Source organism: Larus michahellis, chromosome 21 (assembly GCF_964199755.1).
Source record: "Larus michahellis chromosome 21, bLarMic1.1, whole genome shotgun sequence".
In the NCBI taxonomy this organism is placed as follows: Eukaryota; Metazoa; Chordata; class Aves; order Charadriiformes; family Laridae; genus Larus; species Larus michahellis.
In genome coordinates, this window is record NC_133916.1 from 3,281,593 (window position 1) to 3,302,405 (window position 20,813).

Below are 20,813 nucleotides of genomic sequence, written 5' to 3' on the forward strand. Positions count from 1 at the left end.
TCGAACCTGTTGGCCGAGAAACAGATTCCAGCTCCAAATTCTATAAAGATGCCAGAATTTATCTAATCACCTTATCATCCAGGGGCCTCCGAAGTTTAATGCGCTCATCCATCACACCGTGGCAAGGCACAGAAGTTAGGTTTTACCCTGTTTTACGGGGGAAAGCTTGATGGTGCAGAAAGCAACTATTTGCCCAGATTGGTACGGGAGGTGTGGGGCACAGCAGGGACCCAAAACCAAGCGTCTCAGAGCCCGGGCTTGTTCCAGCCTGACTCCAGGGGTCCCTGCTCTCCCGAGTCACAAGGCACTTGTATGCAATAACTGCATAAATAGACTGCAAATGTACTCATCTCCGCAGTAACTGCCAAGGAGGGCATTCTACCTTTCCAAATTAACAATTCCAGACACCAAACTAGTCAGGAGCACCAACATCCTCAAAGCTCACCCGTTTCTGAGGATGTGTGAGCGTTCGGGAGGTTCCCCGCAGCTCCCTGCACGTTCGCGATATGACCTGAAGCGTTAAAACAGCCAAGTCCGGAGGAGCAAAAGCTAAAAATGCTGCTAGAAAAAACAAAGACGTGAGGGTGCCCGCAGCCCAGGCCAGCCTTTGTGTCCTCGTCCCAAGGCGCTGGGAGAGCGCTGCCCGCTCTCTGGCTCCCGCCCTTATTGGAAAAGGAGAAACAGGGACTACGTACAGCAGCTCATCTGTGTACGAGGGATCCCAAACCAAGCGTAACGCAGCACAGCCCGCAGGAAAACACATGGCTGAAGGACAAGGCAGCTCCTGGGGCCGCCTGCTCCCAGGGATGGGTGTCCATTTTGCTGAAAACTCCCCGCACAACGGCGGCTTTCGCTGAAGTGCTGGCTCCTCCTCTCCCCTCCATGTTAGACCTCTTCACTAACCATATCGATCCATCACAGGCACCGCTACAGCTACGGACTGGCTCGGGGAGGGCTCGTCACAAAGCAGGATGCTAAACCAAAACCCACACGCTATTTCGCATCCCTCTGCAAAGGCATTTGACCCTGGAAAACCGAAGTCCTAATCAGTATGGAGCATCTAGGGCAGGCACAGGTTAAACTCCCACGGGCATGGTGGATTCCTCCTCACCAAAGCAAAAACCCAAGCGACAAATGGGCAGGAGATAAGCTTTATTATGGCAAGCGTGAGCCGCGTGTGCGGGTACCTATTAGCATCTCATCAAGGGGAGACGCTGCCCACCCGGCGCAGTTCAGAGGCAGCAGTTTAGAGGTGAAGGATTTAAAAGGACAGAATCCCTGGCGGTGGCAGCTCTCCAGCATCCTCCATGACGCTGCAGTAACGGCAAACACACTCACTCTCCAGTTCTGCTTTTGTCTCTGCTCCTGATTTAGAGGCAGAGAAGAGAAATTCGTGCTTAATGAAGCACCTGTCCTGCAAGCAGCCTGGTTTAGTGGATATCAATACCCAGACGAAGGCTCGGAAAAAGCCCAGCATCACCCACGTTGGGGCACGTGGCAGATTAACCATGTCCAAAGAGCACGGCCACCGTGACACCCGTGCTGACCCGCAGCTGGCATCACCCCAGTCCTGCTCCCAGCACAGCCGCTGCCCCAGCAGAAGTGGCTGGGGAGGACGATCCTCCCCCACTGAGAAATCCAAGAGGCATCGGAGAAAACCGTGTCCCTGAACAGGCGGGAACGTTCCTGACTATTGCAATGGTGGCACTCGGTCACCCAGGGAGCATCCCAGAGGACAGCACTGCCACGGCTGAGCTGGTCCCCCCGGCAGAAAGCGTTTCCTACGACAACAATTCCAAGATGTAGATTTTCTAAAACCCTTGAGCGGTACATGGTATCTAGGCACCTTCAGTCCTCCGATAGCAGAGTTCATCAGCATCCATTTCATCAAGCTCTGCGCTCCTGTCTCACTCCAAACAGCTCCTTTCAAAAGGCACCATTAAAGCCAAGCAATTATCTCCTCCTTTGATGGCCAGCGGGCTCCGAGGACCCACGGCTCTGCCAGCAGCAGGGAGGACAGGTCCCTTAAACTGCTGCTTTCCCGAGCAAAGCTGCATCACACGAAGAGAAGAATTAAAATAAACCTCCCGAGCAGCTCAGAAAAGCTGAAGCACTGAAACAGTTGGTTGGGAAAGGGGTAGGTTATTTCCCTGCTGTGCCAACAGCACGGAGACACACCTGGGGATGTTTGCACCGGTATCAAACCCTCCTTCCTCTATTAATTCCCCCTCCCCTCCAAAGGGGGCACAAAAACAGAAGGAAAAAAGCCGGTAAAATGACAAAAGGAGCCTGCAGAGCCAAGGCAGGAGCAGCAAAGGAAGGTTTTTTAACTGAGACTTGGTTCCCTCTGCTGCTCCCGTCCGGATCCCGAGCACAAACTCGGCACGGGGTTCGCTATTCCCTGTGCCTCATCCAGCTCCACTTACAACATCTATGGAAACGCGGAGTGTTTTAACCCAGGATCGTGTCCCGCCGTTCCGATGCTGCATTGCGGAGACAAGAGTTAGAATAGTTGCAAACATGGCCGGAGGAGGCCGTTGCTCTGTTTGAGCAAAATCAATGCACTAAGTGACACGACGATTCCGTCTTCTTCATCTTGTTTTACAGAAATTGCAAAAAGCAACGAAATCACGCGCAACTAATTCATCTCACACTATTTATGAAGTTTTACTATAAAATTAACAAAACTACATACTTCAAGGCCACAGAAGTATGTAGGCGAAATATAGAGAAAAAAGAAATTGTGACGATTTGAAGCAACGATAGGGCATCTAGAGTTTTACTGGTGGAAACTTGGAGAAGAAATGTTAAAATATTCTGGCAAAAAAACATTCTATGGGCTAGTTTTGCCGGAAAAAAAAAATCATCACTGCAAAATCATCACTGCGACACTCCAACTACTCCGGCCGGTTTGTTTTAGAGGCTGGGTGGCAGAAACCGCACTTTACACCTTATTCTAACGCAACCAGACTCAAAACTGGTCTTTTGTAAGCTCCAATTAAGACAAACTGCCGGAGCAGGACCCTTCGCCCTGTGCAGGCTTTGCTCATGCGTTCCTGGTCCCCAAGAAACGTTTCTTAATCTGTGACATACAAAGAGACTCCAAAGGACACCTCCTCGCACAACTGACCCCACCATCAGCCGGACGCCACCTCTGAGCCCCCAATTCCCAGAGGAAAACCGGCCCCTCCATGGCGGTTTTATTCCCAGTTTATTTCCAACCGTGCCCAGCAGTGAACGTGCAGCCGGGATGGGTGAATTTGCCGCAGAGATAACACGGATAATTTGATATCTTGGCCACAGCCCCCCCAATGTACAACTCTCAATACAAAATCCCCGCCCCATCCTCCCAGGGCTGAAAGGGTTTTGAGAGCCTTAAAGAACAAAATACCAGAGTGTGGAGGGCTCCGGAGAGGTTCTACTCGTTTCCAAAGGGACAGCCCCACACTTGCATAACCAAAAAAAAAGCCAGAAAAAAGAGCATCTTGCTCCTGCATTATGTATTTGAAACAAATGCAAGATTGTTAGGGGAATTGTGAGAGCAGCCAGCGGACAAATACGCAGCGGCTCGGGTTCAGACCAACCGCGTACAGAAAATTTTGTTGCTATCCACCAGAGAAGAACAGAAACTTGAGACAAACATATTCTGAAAGGCTGGAGAGAACTGCAAGCAATCAGTTCGAGTTTCTCAGAGCCCATGGTGAGAACAACAGTAATTGCAGGAGCCAGGATGAGTAGAAGTTTCTGTCCCTGGGATACTGCCTGGACTCCTCACACCATCTTTCAGCTCTAAATTATTTTTTTTTTTCACGTGTCCAGGAAACCCGATCTTCCTCCTACACACTGAGAACAGACTAGTTATGAAGTCTGAAGCATGAGAACACCGTGGTTATTGGGCTGTGGGAGCAGAGGCAGCGAGCCAGGCGTTCCGGAGCTGATTTTACTGCCGCAAGCTTGGAGAAGAGCACAAGAAGCATCCCAGACCCCGCACACGAGGCAGCAACTCTCCTCTCCGCCTAGAGGGAAGGACTGTAAGGAGTCACTTCAGGTATTGGAAGGCACCAATAAAAAACTCCACGATTCTCGGCAATAAGCCTTTGTTTAAAGCTATTCAAAGATGCAAAACGTCATCTCGAAATTTGCTGTATCCTAAATGGTAATACTAAGCCCCAATATTCATAAACGGGCAGTTTCAACAAGAAACAAGACCCCCCCTGCACACACCCACTGCTGTCACTGCGTGAGTATTAACCAACATTAATAATAAGCAACATTAACAACAATCTTTCCCATCAGGCTGGGGGTCCAGTGCTCCTCACCCAGCTCCTTTCCCCCCCCTCAAAACCTGCTGGAAGGGGCGGACACCTGCACTATATCAAATTAAATTAATCTACCTAGGGGAGTACTGAATTCAAATTGCTGGTATTGAGCATTACGCTGGGAAGCGAAGGTCTGTTCCTGCTGTGCCAGAGCCTTCCCTTCCCTACTGGGAGCCAGGGCAGGTTCAAGAGCTCTGCAGGCAGGAGCCACCACCTTCTTTTTGTACAGACGGACACACACGAGCCGGGTACGGTACCTGAGATCCTCTGCTGCTCCTGGGAAAAGTCGATGCCTTCGCCGATGGAACTCATGATTTTCTCAATCTGAAAATAATAATAATAAAAAAATAAAGGTATAAAAAAAATGACATGCTGCGTTCTTCATAAAGCCTGAGGAAAAGGTAAAGGCAGCCCCGGGATTTCACCCGCCACGTGGCTGCCGAAGAAATCCAGGGAAGGACGTTAAGATACCCAGAAAAGGTACCCTTAACACCTTGCCTGGAAACGTCTTCGTAAGGATGGATGACTCAGGAGGGGTGGGGAGAGGCTGGGACTTCAGAGAGCCTTCCCTTCCACAACTTGCCAGTGCCTGAAAATTAACAGCTCCCACAAACCCATCCCTCTGGAGCACAAATATTCGGGAGAAGGAAAGGAACCCCGAACTCCTCAGCTCAGCCTGTACAAACATGCAGCCCCACCTCCACCAGCAGCAAAGCCGGAGAAATGCAGCTCACTAACTCTTTCGCAGCGTGGAAAGGAAACTCGGCGTCACCTCCGGCTGGGTTCTGTTGGGTATTTTTGGTTTGGTTTGTTGGTTTTTGGTTTTAAACCATCACATTTCCCAACGCTGCACACGGACGCTGTGCTCCTCACCACTTCCACCGACAGCAGCGATGCTCAGAAAGAGTTTGAAAATAGCTCAAGTTTGCAAAAGCGACACCATCGCGGGGGCAAATGCCTTAACTACCCAGGAGAGGGAGCTAAAGACAATTTCATCCCCCGATTTAAGCGAGTCGCAGTCAATAGCTCAAGGCAAACCTCATGCAATTAAGGAAAAAAAGGTAAAAACTACTGCCTGAGAGGGTGTCTTTTCAAGTCCGCTTAAAAGTCGCATATAAATCACTGCGTTTGCCACCAAAAAAAAAAAAATACAAATTGTAATTTTCATACAACCTACAGGATACTTTCTTAAATGAGAATAGAAACTTTTCAAAAACAGTCCCCAAGCAGAATTTGTAAGCCGAGGCTTTCTAATGCAGTGCTGCAGAGGGAAAACTGACAGCGACGACCACCAGGATAATTCTGTTAAGACAAAAGACCTGACAAATTGCACCTCAATTAGTCAATTCACAATTTTCAATACTCTAAAGCGCTAATGCCCGCTATTTTCCAAAGAGCGATGAGACACATAAGAGGCTCAGGTCTGGTTGCTTACCCCAGTCTTCAACCTATAACCGAGCAGAAAATTAAAAATAAAATAAAATAAAATAAAGCAAGAAGAGCCCCCAGTGAGAGATTCCTGAAGAGAAAATCTCCCAAGAAAATATTCCTTTGAGGCACTTCAGAGCGGCTGCTGCTGAATGCAAAGCCGACTGGCAACGGAGAGTGGGGGGAAAATAAACTTTGAATCTTACAGAACTTTTTTTTTTTTTTTCCGGTCTTTTAAGGCTAGATTTGGGGAAGGGACGGAGTCCAAGTTTTCCTGGACCTCATCCCCAGCCGCTTTGCTGTGCCTGAGTCCCAGCGCGATGCTTCGCTCGGTGCAGCTGTACGAGCTCCCCAGAGTGTCCGGCCGGCGAGTGGGGGCTCCTGGAAACACTGCGGGGAGCCGGGAGCTCAACTTCCGAGCAACATCAATGGCGGTTTGAAGCTGAACTCCACTAGGAAGGGCTTGGTTTTGGTGAAACAAAAAAAAAAAAAAACCCCAGACAGTTTTAAAAGGCTCCTGCCAAGTCCGATCTCCAGTGAAGCCCTTCCTGTCTGCGGGGAGCAGGCGGGCATGCACTTGGAGCATTACATCTCACCAGGGAGAAGGCATCCATGCGATCTATAGGAGAGTCATTAAAGGATGCGGATCCTCTGCTCCTAAAAAACCATGATGATGAGCACTTCTACTGGGCTTGAAATATAGCAAATGCTAGTTTACTGGGAGCTTTGAAGACCAGCCTGAAAAAACAAGAATTCAAACATGGAAGAATTCCAGACTGGTCAGGGTTGGAAGGGACCTCTGAGGATCAACCAGTCCCACCCCCTGCCAGAGCAGGGTCACCCAGAGCAGGTGGCACAGGAACGCGTCCAGGCGGGGTTGGGATGTCTCCAGAGACGGAGACTCCCCCACCTCTCTGGGCAGTCTGTGCCAGGGCTCTGCCACCCTCAAAGAAGTTTTTCCTTATGTTCAGATGGAATTTCCCATGTTCCAGTTTGTGCCCGTTGCCCCTTGTCCTGTCCCCGGGCTCCACTGAGAAGAGTCTGGCCCCATCCTCTTGCCCCCCGCCTGTTGGCTCTTGCTGAGCGTTGCTGAGATCCCCCCTCAGCCTGCTCTTCTCCAGTGAACAGCCCCAGGGCTCTCAGCCTTTCCTCAGCACAGAGATCTACAGTCCCCTGAGCACCTCCGTAGCCTCCCCTGGACCCTCTCCAGCAGTTCCCCGTCCTTCTGGAACCGGGGAGCCCAAACTGCACCCAGTGCTCCAGCTGTGGCCTCACCAGGGCAGAGGGGGAGGATGACCTCCCTTGAAAAGGGAGTGAAGAAAAGTGTGTTCTAAAAAGTGATTTCAGTTAAAGGAAGGGTGGTGATGCTGGACACGTACGTCCTGCCGTCGGCACCCTGCCCCGCAGTACGTGAGGCAAAACCAGTCATCGCTCTCCTGCCCACGCACCCCACCAGAGCTGGGCTGGGACCTTTGCTGAAACACCTGGGAGACACCTGAGCCCAGCACCGGGCTCTCCATCGGGGCCGGGCAGGTCTCGAACGAAGGCCAGACACCATCAAATGCCGAGCCAAGGGTTAACAGAATCATACCGGGGTGGGAGGATGAGAGCCCAGGTCCCTTGTTTCACAGGGGGGTAAAAATGACAAAGAATTGCTGTAATAACCTGGGACACAAAAGCTTTTACTTCCCGAACACAAGTCACTCAAACTGTAATCAAAACCTGCCAGCCAGCTGTACAAGAAATGGGATTGTGGGTTTTAAGCTCAAGTTTAAAAAGATGCACTTAAAAAAAAAAAAAAAAAAAAGATGAGGCCATGAAAAAGGCAAAAAATATCGCGATTCCAAGTGGACAGAGGCAGCCCGTAAACGCCAAAAATCGAAACACAGACAGGGGTGGTTCATTTTGCAGCTGCTCACATCACCAAGCCGTTGCTTCAGATAAAAATGACACGGCCAGTCATCGTGTCATCTGATCTTGCTATTTAGACTCACTGTGGCTGAATAAGGAAGCCCCAGAAATACGGCTCGGAGAACTGCAAGAAAAAGTTGGGGTTTTTTTTGTCAGCCAACCTAAGGCTCTTGTGTAAATCAGCAGCTCTGCAGTATCAGCCAGAGAAGTGTGGGATCAGCTAAACTGGAACCAGTTAAGAGGAAAAAAATGAATTTAAAGTCTGCCTCGCGATGCTGAGCTTTCCTTCGACCCCAATTATTCCTTTTAACTGTTTCCCTCCATCGGAGGCGTTTGTGGCAGCCACCTTCGCTCCGTCAGCCCCGCTCCCCTCCACGGGCTCGGTTTTAAAGGGCTTCTCCATTTCTCGGCAGTTGTGATGGAGCCTGAAGGACACGCGAGCGACGCGGCAGCTTCTGCTTGAGGCTGCAGCCGATGCAAAATAACTGAAAAGTATCAATTGCTCACGTTTCTCAGCAGAGGTTACTGACTGGAACCCAGAGGTAACTTAGCTCTCACAATGCGCGTTTTTGCCAGTCACCATTTTGGCAAGAACCGCCTGGTTTTATCTGCTTTGGCCCCTCCGAAGCAGCAAACGCTCCCCAGCAAAGCCTTAAAATTTCCCGGTGCCCTCATGTATCACCAGTACATAAAGGCCACGCAAGACTGGAGGGAAACAGAGGGATAGTGCAAAATATGTCTCAAGTAAGACCAAGGGCTTTGGCACTGACTGTTCTGTCCAGTTCCACAGGCACCGAACTTGAGCTGGGACGGGATTTTTTGGATATTGCCACATCCCCGCGGGCTCGCTGCAGAATTTGGGTCTTGAGGTCAATTCAGTTCAAGCTCCAGCAGTTTAAGGGCATTTAAGCTTTGAAGATTTATGTCAATTAGCTTCATTACAAGGTATATTTCTAAGCTGGAGCCACTCTTCTACCTACTGTCTGGGATCTTTACCTAAAAGACGTTGAATTCAGCAGATCTGGAAGCCCAGGAGGTTCTTTAGGCTCACGGAGCAAGAACCGCTTGGTTCCAGAGCGGCTTTTCCTATAACCAGTCACCGAGGGGGGGAAGAATAGATGGGGAGGGAGGGCAGGGAGGAGGAAAGCGTGTTTGTTCAAGCAGCCCCAGCTCCCCGACTGTCTCCCAGCAACAGAGGCAAAGCTTTGCAGGTCTCTTACGCGGTGCCGGGACCCGGCTCTGCCGAGGTGCGGGATCTGCCGCCGGCGCTGCTGGGGAAGGCAAAGAGCACAAGAGCATGTTTCCGTGGCAGGTTCAAACCCCAACGTTTGCAGCCCCTCTTTGGGCAGAACCTCTGAACACTCTCTGGCAAGAGCCAGGTAAGTTCCCTCCCATCAGAAGCTCATTACAAAAATAATCCCGTTTATTGCCCCAGCATTTTGCCCTCCCCCACCGCACTCCAGGTGTGGGTGCCCTCTTCCACCCTCACCCACTCGCAGCTTTGCTCTTTCACAACGCAGGATGAAGGATAAGAGAAAGTTTTAACTCGATTTTAAGGAAAGGAGGCTCCTCTGTTGTGTTTCTCGCTGGGAAGACGCAACGCCTGCTGCAGTACTATGGCCCTGGAAAGGACGTTGCGGGGTAGAAGGACCCTCCCCGTCTTTTCACTTCCTTTAAATGTAGATAAGAGTTTTCTAAAAACAACTTCTCCCCCAGGCGTGGAGGTAATGTGCCCATAAGCAGCAGATGGGAGGACAGCGCGATGACAACCCGCTCCGCTCCCCGGGGACGGGATGAGTTCCCTGCCCAGGGCAGGTCCCCACCATCCGACACCCTGGAAAATTCCCTTCCTTCCCTGCATCCCTTCCCCAGAGCTGGATTCAAAGCGCGCATTAACTCCGGGTGCCTGGCCAAGTTCACTTCTTTCCATCGCGCTGCCCTCCCCTAATACAAACGGGATTTGATGCTTTTCAGGTTCAGTCCCAGCACTGACAGCCCCGCGGTCAAAACACAGCGGCGAGGACTTGCAGGTGGCTCCTTCAGCACAAAGACACCCACGAACTTTTCCTCAAAAGCAGAGAACTGCCTTGTGCTATTTAAAAACCGAACGGCAATAAAATAATCACACGGCAAAGGATTTACCTTTCACAACCCAGCCTTTGCTAAACATCGCTGGGAGCTGGAGGAGGGCACGGTTACGCGCAGTCCAAACTGTATTAACAACGAATGCAAAGGGAAACAATCCTGCCCTCGGCTCTCCACGAAAAGAAGCCACTCTCCTAAATCACACACCAACTCAAACACCGGTTTATTGCTGCTCATCTTGATTTAACTCTTCAGAGGCTGCAAAGTTAAGAAGAGAGGGGAAGCGCACAAACCTAAAGAGGGAATGAAGGCTTTAAAGCACCCCCATCCTCCGCAACCGGTCCTCAGCTGCACTCTACGGCACAAAGACGGGGCTGGAAGAGAAGATACCTTGAAAATAGCCTACGCTACAGTTTTTTAGGCTGTTCTTTCCCAGTGGTTAATTATTAAAATACAAAAATATCATGTTTAAATATAGCGCTGCAGTTCAGACTTAGTTGTAGCCTGAACACTCAGTTCCGATTTGTTTTGGCTTAACCTGTTTTTTTCCACTGAAGCATCAAGCGCCTGTCCCTGAACAGGTTCTGGTGTGCGTTTGGGGTGGGCTTTTTTAGGTTTTGGAGTTTTTTATTTGTTGGTGGGGGGTTTTTTTGGTTTTCTGGTGGGGAGTGAGGTTTGGGGTGGGGTTTTGTTTTGTTTTGTTTCTTTTTATGTCCACTGAAATAAAGCCACAAAATCCTTTTGCCTCCAACGTGAATACAATCATAGCTGTTATTCCTAATCTATAGGGGTAGCTGGCTCCACACTACAAGGATATTTTAGCCAATGAGGCCTGAAACCCTACCAAAAAACCAGACAAACTATGACAAAGTGAAAGACTTTGGGAGAAGGACAGGCGGCGAGGATGGGAGAACGCCCTTCAGCAAAGCCCAAGGCAAGGGGTGCGATGGGAAGGAGATGCAGAGTGGTTACCAGGACAGAAGCGCACCGATTTATTTTCACGTTTGCCTACGTTTTGTTGAAGAATAAAAATACCCCGGAAAAAAAAAAGGAGCTGGGTGCGGCTGAGAGTCATCCCGGGGCTGGGGAAGTGGTAAAGTCTTCCATGCAGGCAGGCGGCCACGAAAACATAGCAACTGGCAATTTACTCCAAAACAGAACTTTATCTTAAAACAAACTATCCCGAGCGACGGAGTTCTGATTAATGGAGAAAGAGGTATTTGTTTGTAGAAGGCCAGCAAAAGCCAAGGCAGCTTGGAGGAGACGCTGGGTGCTGAGGTTTGTTCTGCCGGTGAGACAGAGGATATTTCAACACTGGAGCCCTGCAAAGTTAATTCCCCACCTCACAGCACTTGTGGCAGAAGCATCTAATGGCTTTTGACACGAGCAGGATGCAGAATATCTCCTCTCCTCTGATACCACCCCTGCATGACCAGCAGGAGGCCCAGAGATGGACAGGTCCCACATCACCCGTGAAGACAGAGGTGCCAGGAGGGCATCGAAGCCTCCAGGGACCCTTCTCCTCCTCCTCGGACACGCATGGCCCCGCTCCGCTTCATTTCCGCTCCCCTGCCCCGATGGATGTGAAGCCGTGGGGTCCATATTAATCCCTCCAGCTTCTCCTCCCCAGAGCCAACGCTGAAGTTTTTTGGAGCCAGCGAGTCCATTGCAAGAGACGGAGGATGATTAAACAAGTCCCGGGGTCTTTTATCACCAAAATAAAAGACAAACGATGCGAGGCTGTCTGCAGCAACTCATCTGCATGCAGAGAAACGAAGCTTCACTCAGAAAGCACAGAATCGAGCAGCACTCCACTAGCGTGACACTCACCCAGGGTCGGGGGTGTCTTTATGCTACTGCAGCTTTCTGGAAGGGGCTCAGTAAAACCTCACCTACGGCTGAAAATGCCTTACATTTACCATCGGCATAAATGCAGTTTTGTGCTCAGTCTCCACATGCAGCATCAGTGATTCCCAAGGACACAGCAAGGTTGTCCTGGGAGAAGAAAAGAATTAAATATATACACACACACACACACATATGCCAGCATTTGGATGAGCAGACATTGCCGAGAGCTGCAGCTCTCCCACCCCAGGCAGTTCCCAAGCAGGGTTTCCCCCTCCCTCCATCGTGGTCAGAGCGTCCAGCTGCTCCGGATCCGCACCGTTGCTCTGCAGCCCCACGTCCCCAGCATCCCACACCCCCAACCCAGCTCCAGGCTCTCAGGCCCACAACACAGCTCTGTTTTGAGTAAATCCACGCTTCCCCGCTTCGAAATGAAGGCGGCCAAGCAGGAGGGGAGGTTGCCTACGTTAACCGGGAGGCTGGCAGTGTGCCTACGACACCAGGCTACGTTGGCCAACCTTTCCACGCGGCGCTCGCGTTCCAACACCTCCCTCACGCACACACAAACACGCACTCCTTCGCAGGGAATTTATTTCTGAGAAGCCAAATATTACTATTAAAACCCAGATATGCCTTGATAGCCAAAGGAGAGCACCTTTGATGCTTTTATCCTGGAAAAAAACAGCCTTTAGAGTTAACTCGGGTGCACAGCAGAAAAACTCCAATGAAGTGTTTTTCCCCCTTAAATCACTATAACAACTTCAGACTTGTTAAATCAGGTATGAACAGAAGGAGATGTAACATATCGCTTATTTCTACTGCTCTGCGCAGGCTCCTCACCACTGCATCAGCCCCCGGTATCTGGAGCTACGTGTTATCATTAGGGATGTTTTCACGTCGAAGGTGTGTCTGTGCACGTACGTACACGCACACACGTGGAACGACAGCACTTTGCCTTTGGGAACCAAAGCAGCAGAAAACAACTTATTTTTTTCCCCTTGGCGTGCTTTCTGTGGTTCAGCAGCTCGCCCAAAGGTGACAGCAGCATCCCCACCCCTGCGACATGGCAGGGACTGTCAGCTTGTGCCGTCCCCAAGAGCGTTAGGGGACAGTGAAATGGGGTTTCTCCTCAAAACCTCTCCTGCCTGGTGCTTCTCACGCTTACCTTTCCTTGTGACGTGATTTCTGGTACCACACACCATCACAGAATGGTTCAGGTTGGAAGGGACCTCAAAGATCATCCAGTGCCACCCCCTGCCCTGGGCAGGGACACCTCCCACCAGCCCAGGTTGCTCCAAGCCCCATCCAACCTGGCCTTGAACCCCTCCAGGGATGGGGCAGCCACAGCTTCTCTGGGCAACCTGGGCCAGGGGCTCACCGCCCTCACAGCAAACAATTTCTTCCTCAGATCTCATCCAAATCTCCCCTCTTTCAGTGTTAAAACCCTTCCCCCTCATCCCATGGCTCCCCTCCCTGATCCCGAGTCCCTCCCCAGCTTTCCTGGAGCCCCTTTAGGGACTGGAAGGGGCTGGAAGGTCTCCCCGGAGCCTTCTCTTCTCCAGGCGGAACCCCCCCAGCTCTCTCAGCCTGTCCCCACAGCAGAGGGGCTCCAGCCCTCGGATCATCTTTGTGGCCCTCCATCGCCCATCTCTTTCTAAGCTCTGCACATCGCAAGGAAAAACCCTGCGTGGGGTCAACCTCTGTGGCCCCTCCCCAAACCAGCAGCTCAAACCCACCAGTCCAGAAGCCTGATGGCAAGGAAGACAAGCTACAGCACATCTGACAGGGAAACAGAAGCACTGAGCAATGAAGTTACTCAGATAAAAGTCTGTAATTAAATAAAAAACACACAGAAACAAATGGCACACTATCTACCATACGTATGGTATTAGTGCGTTATAATGACACCCTGCAGCATAAGCATAATTAAGAATATCTCAGGATTCCCATTATAAATCCTTATTATTAAGGGGTTCATAACCTATTGTACAAACTCGCCTGGGGCTAGAGCTCGGCAGGCAAGAGAGCAGTTCCAGCAGCATATTTTATTCTTGAAAGCTACTTACAAAGTTGGGTTTAAAGGCTATCAGTATTTTAAATTTCTGCAATTCCAAGTAAGTGTCAAGGGTTAAGACTTCATTCTTTCTAAGCTTCTACAACTGAGGGATGGGGCAGATCTGGTTTAAAATTATTTAAAAAAGCAGACAAGCTGCTTCTACAGTTTAAAAACCCCTTTGAGTACAAACACCCCCAACGAGAAAGTGACCAGCCTCGTGGGATAGCTCTGAAACACAGGGGAGAAAAATAAGGGTGCATTAGGTCAACGGAGGATGCTGGGGATGCCCAAAACGCCTCCGTTTGATGCTTCCATTTCGCACCAACACCGCGGCACCAAACCCCAACTACAGCAAAGGTTAAGATCAGCCACGAGCGGTACGGTTGCCTGAAAAAAATGATGATCCCTCCCGCACACAAAGCCCAACTCTCAACCTTCAACATCACGGCTGAAAATTCGTGTCGGGCAGTTTGGAGGCGACTCCAGCTGAACACGGGATGCTGCTGGCCGTTTCCAACTGTTTTATGGATTTTTTTCTAGTAAACAAGAGCAAGTTATTTTGGGGTTGCTGGGAGGAAAAAGAAAGTAGAGCTACTTAAGATTTAGGATTTTTTTTTTTTTTTTTTTTTAATTGCTGACTTGTGAAATCATCTCTCGAGAGATGCAGCCGACGGTCCGGAGGGGAGGGACGAGATCAGCCCGAGCAAACGACTCCAGCAGCAATTGCACAACAGCGCTGAACACCAACACCCTGTACCAGAGCGACGGACTGAACGGAAAAACAGCTTTACCCAGCCCTTTTGAGCATCTCAAAATTAATAACCAATTTGCACCCCAAGTCCTGTAAATGGCAATAATGGCCCTTTAGCTGACACTTCCACATTTTCCAGGCTTCTCCGTAATTGCACTGGCCCGGCTCCTCTTGCTTCTCATTTCAAGTTTAGGAAAGACGTGGTGAAGACACCTCGGACAGCTTTCCCCAGCAGCCAGACCGAGATGAAGTCCATGATATTTGACGTGCCGCTCGGCGTTTATTAGCGGCATCTCATCTCTGAGCACTTGCTGCTCTCCCAGCCCAGGAAAATGAGGCACGGTGCGTGCCCAGGGTCTGATCGCGCTGCAGCTTCCCACGCAGATTCACAATAATTGAGGTTTGAGGTGACAATAGCACAGATAACAATAGAGGGGCCGAAGCCAACACAAAGAAAAGGCAGTTTTCTAAAAGCCAACACGACGCAGGCTCAAAACACCCCCGTGATTCGGGCACTCGCAGGCAGCGGGCAAGCCGAGGAGATGCTGCATGCAGGCGCTCATCTGGGAGACAATATAGCAGGTGCTGCTTTAACGAGCAATTAGGCCCTGCCTGCTTCCCTGTTTATCCTGCTGATGTAAGACACAAGTGACCCGAGGCATTTTCCCCAGAAAAGCCTTCAGTTAATTGATACCTGATATTACTAAATGATACTGCAACCCTGAAGGTGGGAGCAAGGCTGCTCAGACCCAGCTGGGATCCGTCCTCGGAGCAGAGGCATGGCTGGATCGCAGCATCCACCAGGATCTCCACCAGGAAAGGGATGGGGTTGCAAATATGAAGAACAGAAGGACCTGGGACAATACCTCCTGGCTCCTTAGCGCAAGCGTAGTCCTGGGAAATGTGGATCTGGGCCATGGATCTCATTTCTAGATTGGCGACAGCCCATAAACCACTTCTGGTTTAGTTTATGATGCTTGGGCTTACGCTCTCAACATCCCCGTCCCATACAGCAGAAGCCTCATATTTCATCGCTCAATATATTCTGCGTATACAAAAGATCCCAGCCTGTGTTATGGACTCGGCATAACACATACCAAACGCCTGGGGAATAGAATGTTCGATTTATTAATTCAAACCGAAACTACAAAAGCACATTTGGACACCTGAACTTCAGAGTTCCCCTTCTACATCCTCCTCCGGCAGCTTGTGCTTTCCACACGCAACGCGAGGACTCACTAAATTTGTTATTTATTTCCAAGACATTCTGCAATGGTTCACTAGTGATAAAGGCGCACGCATTTTCCGGCTTCATACGGTCTCTGCAAAACTCATTTGGATCGGGATGAGGGACTGTTGCTTCACACCACACGCCAGTCGGGGTTTTGGTACAAATCCCAAAATTACAAATCTGAACACATACCAAAAGGAAAGGAACTTACGGTATAAACTTGTATTTCACAACCAGCGCGTGGCGGATCTGCAGTTTCAGAGCCCTCCGAATATCAGTGTCTTTTTGACAAACACCCAGCAAAATTCGACACTAACATGACACGAAAGACTGACAAATGTGACAACGCCTCCGCTCAAAACAGCGAAATGGCCAGACGCTGGTTATTTTGAACTCACAATAAATTTAAAAAAAAAGGCCAAAACCTCTTAAAAATCTCAAATCGGTCTTCACAGCCACATTTTTGTACTCTCACACCCTAACACACAAAGCTGAGAACGAAGTTCTGCTCTTGGGGCGAGGGTTGCCTCCAGCTCGCAGGATGCAACACAGCACGGTGAAGCCTCTTTGGAGGGCTTGGACAGAGCTACAGAGATTTTTTTTTTTTTTTTTTTTTTTAAATAAAAGCTTCCGAAGTGCTGGAAGGTGCAAAGTGGAAGAGAACATAATGAAAGACTGAATTTAGTAAGGACACTGAGACCGGACATTCCTGGGGAAAAAAAAAAAAAAAAAAGAGTCCCAAAAACGCAGGCGATCACAAGATCGCTACGTAACCAAAATATCCGTCAGAGAACGTATAATTTACACAGAATAAAAAGCTTCTCATTCAGAAATGCCGAGTTAATACACTTGAAAAGTTAACGGAAACACACGGCAGCGGCGGCCTGAAGCTGTTGTATTATTCTAGTGCCCACGGGCTCATTTAGAGCCACGTCCAGCCTGTAATTGGTGACCTCTAAATAAGAGGAGAAAGAAGCGGTTGCGCGTTCAGAGGCGTGTGGAGGGCGTTTTCACAAATCCCCTCCAACGGCTGCACAAAAGGCTCCTTTCCCACGCGGGGTGGCCAATAAACCGCCACATCCCCACTGTATTTTGCAAACCTGCCTCAGGGAAAAGCCACCCCGGATTCCTGCCTATCTCCGGATTAACGGAGATGATTCAAAGACCTGCCAAATATAAATCTTCTTATAGGTCCAAACGAGCAGTGAGGTTTAGACCTACGTGAATTAGCATTACATTTAATATTATTTACTATTATATGCATTAGTATTTACATTTGCCTTTCAGACCAGAACACCAACCAATTTTACCTACAAAACTGGCGAATTGTCTTTAAATTTGGCTTGGATTGGCTTCGCTTCATAATTCTAACAGGCTGGCCGTTCGCGACAGATACAAAGCAAACCTGTATCGCGAAGAGACAAAAGCTTTCACTTCACAAAAAGTTAATTAGGATGGAGGAAACCTCGCCATTGAGGGCAAAGGGAAAAGAGAATGGACGCGAGGGATGATGTAAGAACTCCTGACCTTAGCACAGGAAAAACAAGAGGAAATGTTGGGATCTGGAGATAATCGAATAATCAGCCCAGTAATTAAGCTGATTAAGATCCTGATGGACACGCTTGCTTACAATAGCGGAAATCAGAACAAAAATACCGACCACATTAGTGCTTTTCCCCCTAAACAAAAAAAAAATTAGTTATAAAATATTTCAAACAGGCAAAGGGAAAAGTGGAATGCGAGCTCAGAGACAAGGGGCGCCGTGCTTCACCGCCAGGCTCTGCCTGGTCCCACGAGCCAAACCCAGGGCAAGCGAAGCGCCAAGACTTAAACACCTGAACCAAAAGAACAGAAATCAAACATTTTAGGAAGTCCGGGCTGCTGGTAGGCTGGAAGGCGCCCTGTGACCCGCAGGACAGGGATGACCTTGGACCAGGCAAGTGCAGACGCCCGGGCTGGAGCCCACCCGCTGCAGGCAGCATCGATACCGAGAGGTTGAGTTTTCTCAACTGCTTTTCTCACTTGAAACCCCAGGATTTTGATCCACAGCGTGGGCCATACGGGAGCCGTTACCCGACAGGTAAAGCTGCGTGAGCTTGTCAGAACAAAAGCCACGGAGCTTTTTACAAGATGCAATTTCACTCTCCCCCTGTATGACAAGGGAAATACTTGCATTTTCTTTCAACAGCAGCTCGCAGCTCTGAATTTCAACTTCAGGGTGTCGTTTTTAAGGCAGTTGGCAGGTTTTGCATGGAGAGCTTTCCTGACAGTTTCACATTTCGATGCAAACGTTCTTAATCCTCAACTGTAAGCGTGTAATTAAGGCACTAATTCCACTAGGTACTCAAGCCCCCCCAGTGGTCCTGACAAGGTGAATGGAGCTCAGGTATTTAAAGCCACCCCACAGCAGCCCCAGCCTCTAACAAATTGCTCCCCAGCCCTTCAAAACCTGCGATGGGAGGCACGATAGATGTGCCGTTTGCTCCTGGCACCCATCCTTATGTGACATGAAGACCCCCAAAATGGGTGAGAAACAGGCAAAACACCACATCCACAGTTACGGCAAATGGGAGAGAATTCCTTCTGTGGCGACAGCGAAACATGAAGCACCGCTGCAGTTATTCACAGGAGATGATGGCTGTCCAGTGCCATAATTAGGTACAGAATATTAATTAATTCTTCAATTAATTCACTTGGGGGAAAAAAAAAATGCATCAAAGTCGTGGACTGTGCATCTCCTTTTGTTGTAAAAAAAGGTAAAGATGCATGTTTTATTCAGTTCCCTAAATGTCTTTTGAAATTGGTCTAATCTCCTCCTAAAAGAGCGAAAGACAGAACACAAAGCAACTACCTCATCTTGTGAAATCGATGCTGGAACCCCTGAGCCCAGCGTTCATTACAAATTCAGCATCGGAGCCACTTACTCGATAGCAGACAGCTGGAAGGGGAGAACTAAGGGATGTCAGGAGCCAGGTCTGAGGCTCATTCGCAGTAGCCTGCCTCATTCTTTGCCCCTGAAACACTTCCCAGCTCAGTTTTCTTACCGACACCTACGACCCAGAAGAGCCGCTAACTCCAACAGCGCCGTGCCTCAGCTCCAGACCTCTCTGCGCGGATGCAGATACGGGCTGGTGACGCCACGTTGCGCAGATGCATCTCCTGGATCCTACAACCTACCAAGAATGACCACGCCACGATCCTCCAAAACACCCTCCCCTGGAGCGGGGGGGTCCTGGCCACACAGGTACGAAGGAGAAACAAACAACAAAGACAACTGCAGGAGCAGCAGCGCGTTGGGAACCTATTAGAAAGGCACTAAACCTAAATTCCTGAAGCCAAGACGCAGCCCAACACCCCTGTGTTTTGCCAAAGCCAAACGCCTTCCCTCTGCTTCCTCCTCTACAAACGGAGCCCATTTATCTGCTATTTGCATTTACAGGTTTTCACTCCATCGCCGCGCTCGGTCCCGTGAGCAGCGAGGCTGCACAAGACGCAGCTTCCAAATACCCCCCGTAACACGGCTTTTCTCAACCCGACAGCGTCTAAGGGACGCGGAGCATTTGTCACAGCCCGATTTCTTCTCAAGCAGCGCAATTTTTAGAGGACTATTTTACAACATCCTCCAGCCCAGCCATCATTCCTCTGCTGCTTCCCCCGGGAGATTACATCCCCGCTAATTACTCTCACTGTCAGGAAGCTGCTTCCCCAGCAGAGCTGTGGCAGCTCCGTGAATGATCGTGATCAAGTTTTACTTCGTCTCGGTCAGGCTCTTCTTCAGCACAGACACGCTGATCTATCAAATGGAGACAAAGACCTGGGAAAAAACCGCAACAGAAGCTGGGGCAGGAGGAGAAGGAACCATTTAACACCTAAACCTGGCTGAGAGTGATCAGACAGCATGGGCTTGGAATAAAGTGAAGTTGCTGCACACCCCTTAGCCTTTGTTAAACAGCTTACTCATTTCATATAATCATAAAATGGTTTAGATTGGAAGGGACCTTAAGGCCAACCCAGTGCCACCCCCTGCCCTGGGCAGGGACACCTCCCACCAGCCCAGGTTGCTCCAAGCCCCGTCCAACCTGGCCTTGAACCCCTCCAGGGATGGGGCAGCCACGGCTTCTCTGGGCAACCTGGGCCAGGGGCTCACCGCCCTCACAGCAAAGAATTCTGTCCTCAGATCTCATCTACATCTCCCCTATCTCAGTTTGAAGCCATCACCCCTTGTCCTATCCCTACATGCCCTTGTATTACACATGTATATGTTGCCTTTCATCCAAAGAGACCTGGAATAACTTATCACCAAGGGAGAAACCAGCTCAGCCCCTCCTGGATGGCACCCTGCGGGCGAGCAAACTCCCAGGGACCGCAGTACCATTTTGCAGGACGCGAGGGTTGCCCACCTCCGGCAGAGCTCAGCCATGAACCTGGGCAGATGCGCGGGGCTGGAGCTGCTCTTTGGAGGAGGAAGGCAGAGCAGATGCGAGCTATTCCGCCACAGAAAGGGGGCTGGCAGCCGAGCTGGGCGCTGAGAGCCCCCTCCTCCTTCAGGAGTGCAAACACAGTTTATTCTCCTATACAAAATTCATAGTGAGCTGCGACTGCCACGCGCTCATCTCCCGCCTGCTAAATATTTATGAGCCGATTACGAAAAACAAATTTATCACTTTAGCCCTCAGCCAAGTTTGGAAGGTTTCAAATATTTATGCTGACTAGGAGCTCTACCCCCTCGCCCGCTTCCTCTCCCCCCATTTGCTTCCCACTCATTTTCGGTCCTCGCCCCCCTCCCTGGGCGATATGCTGCTGTTTGCTTTAATAATTTCTCCGGTTTGCTTGCAGAGTGTTTCTATCTGACAGCAGCGTATGGGGACTCTGTGTCCCAAAGGAGCCGGTGGGTGGGGAGGCAGCTGGGACAGACGCTGAGCATCCCTTAACAGCACAGAGCAGCGCTGTCGGCATCTGTAATTTGGGCCAGGTCCTTGGAGCTGGGGAGCTGCAACTGGGAACAGGGAGGAGCTTTGCCAAGTGAATCATTTCTTCCCCATCCCACCCGTTTGGCAAAGCCAGCGCCACCTTCCACTTCCAACAAAGGGCATCGGCAGCGCTTGGCTGGGGACGGGACATGACCCTTCACTTCCAACGGCGGATTTTCCCGCTGTCCCTGGTCAGTCGGAGTAGCTGAGCACAGTC

The 20,813-nt window shown here is 50.0% G+C and overlaps 1 protein-coding gene across 8 annotated transcripts in view; it reads right to left on the reverse strand.

Moving 5' to 3' along the window:
- ANKS1A (ankyrin repeat and sterile alpha motif domain containing 1A) overlaps positions 1 to 20,813 on the reverse strand; it is a 112,727-nt gene that overhangs the window by 35,083 nt on the left and 56,831 nt on the right. For all 8 annotated transcript variants that reach the window (XR_012584393.1, XM_074564661.1, XM_074564660.1 and 5 more), the window contains one exon: positions 4,577 to 4,643. Coding sequence is in view for 7 of the 8 variants with exons in the window: in XM_074564661.1 (XP_074420762.1) it covers positions 4,577 to 4,643 (67 nt within the window). In the remaining variant the exon portion in view is untranslated. The remainder of the gene's footprint in view (positions 1 to 4,576; positions 4,644 to 20,813) is intronic.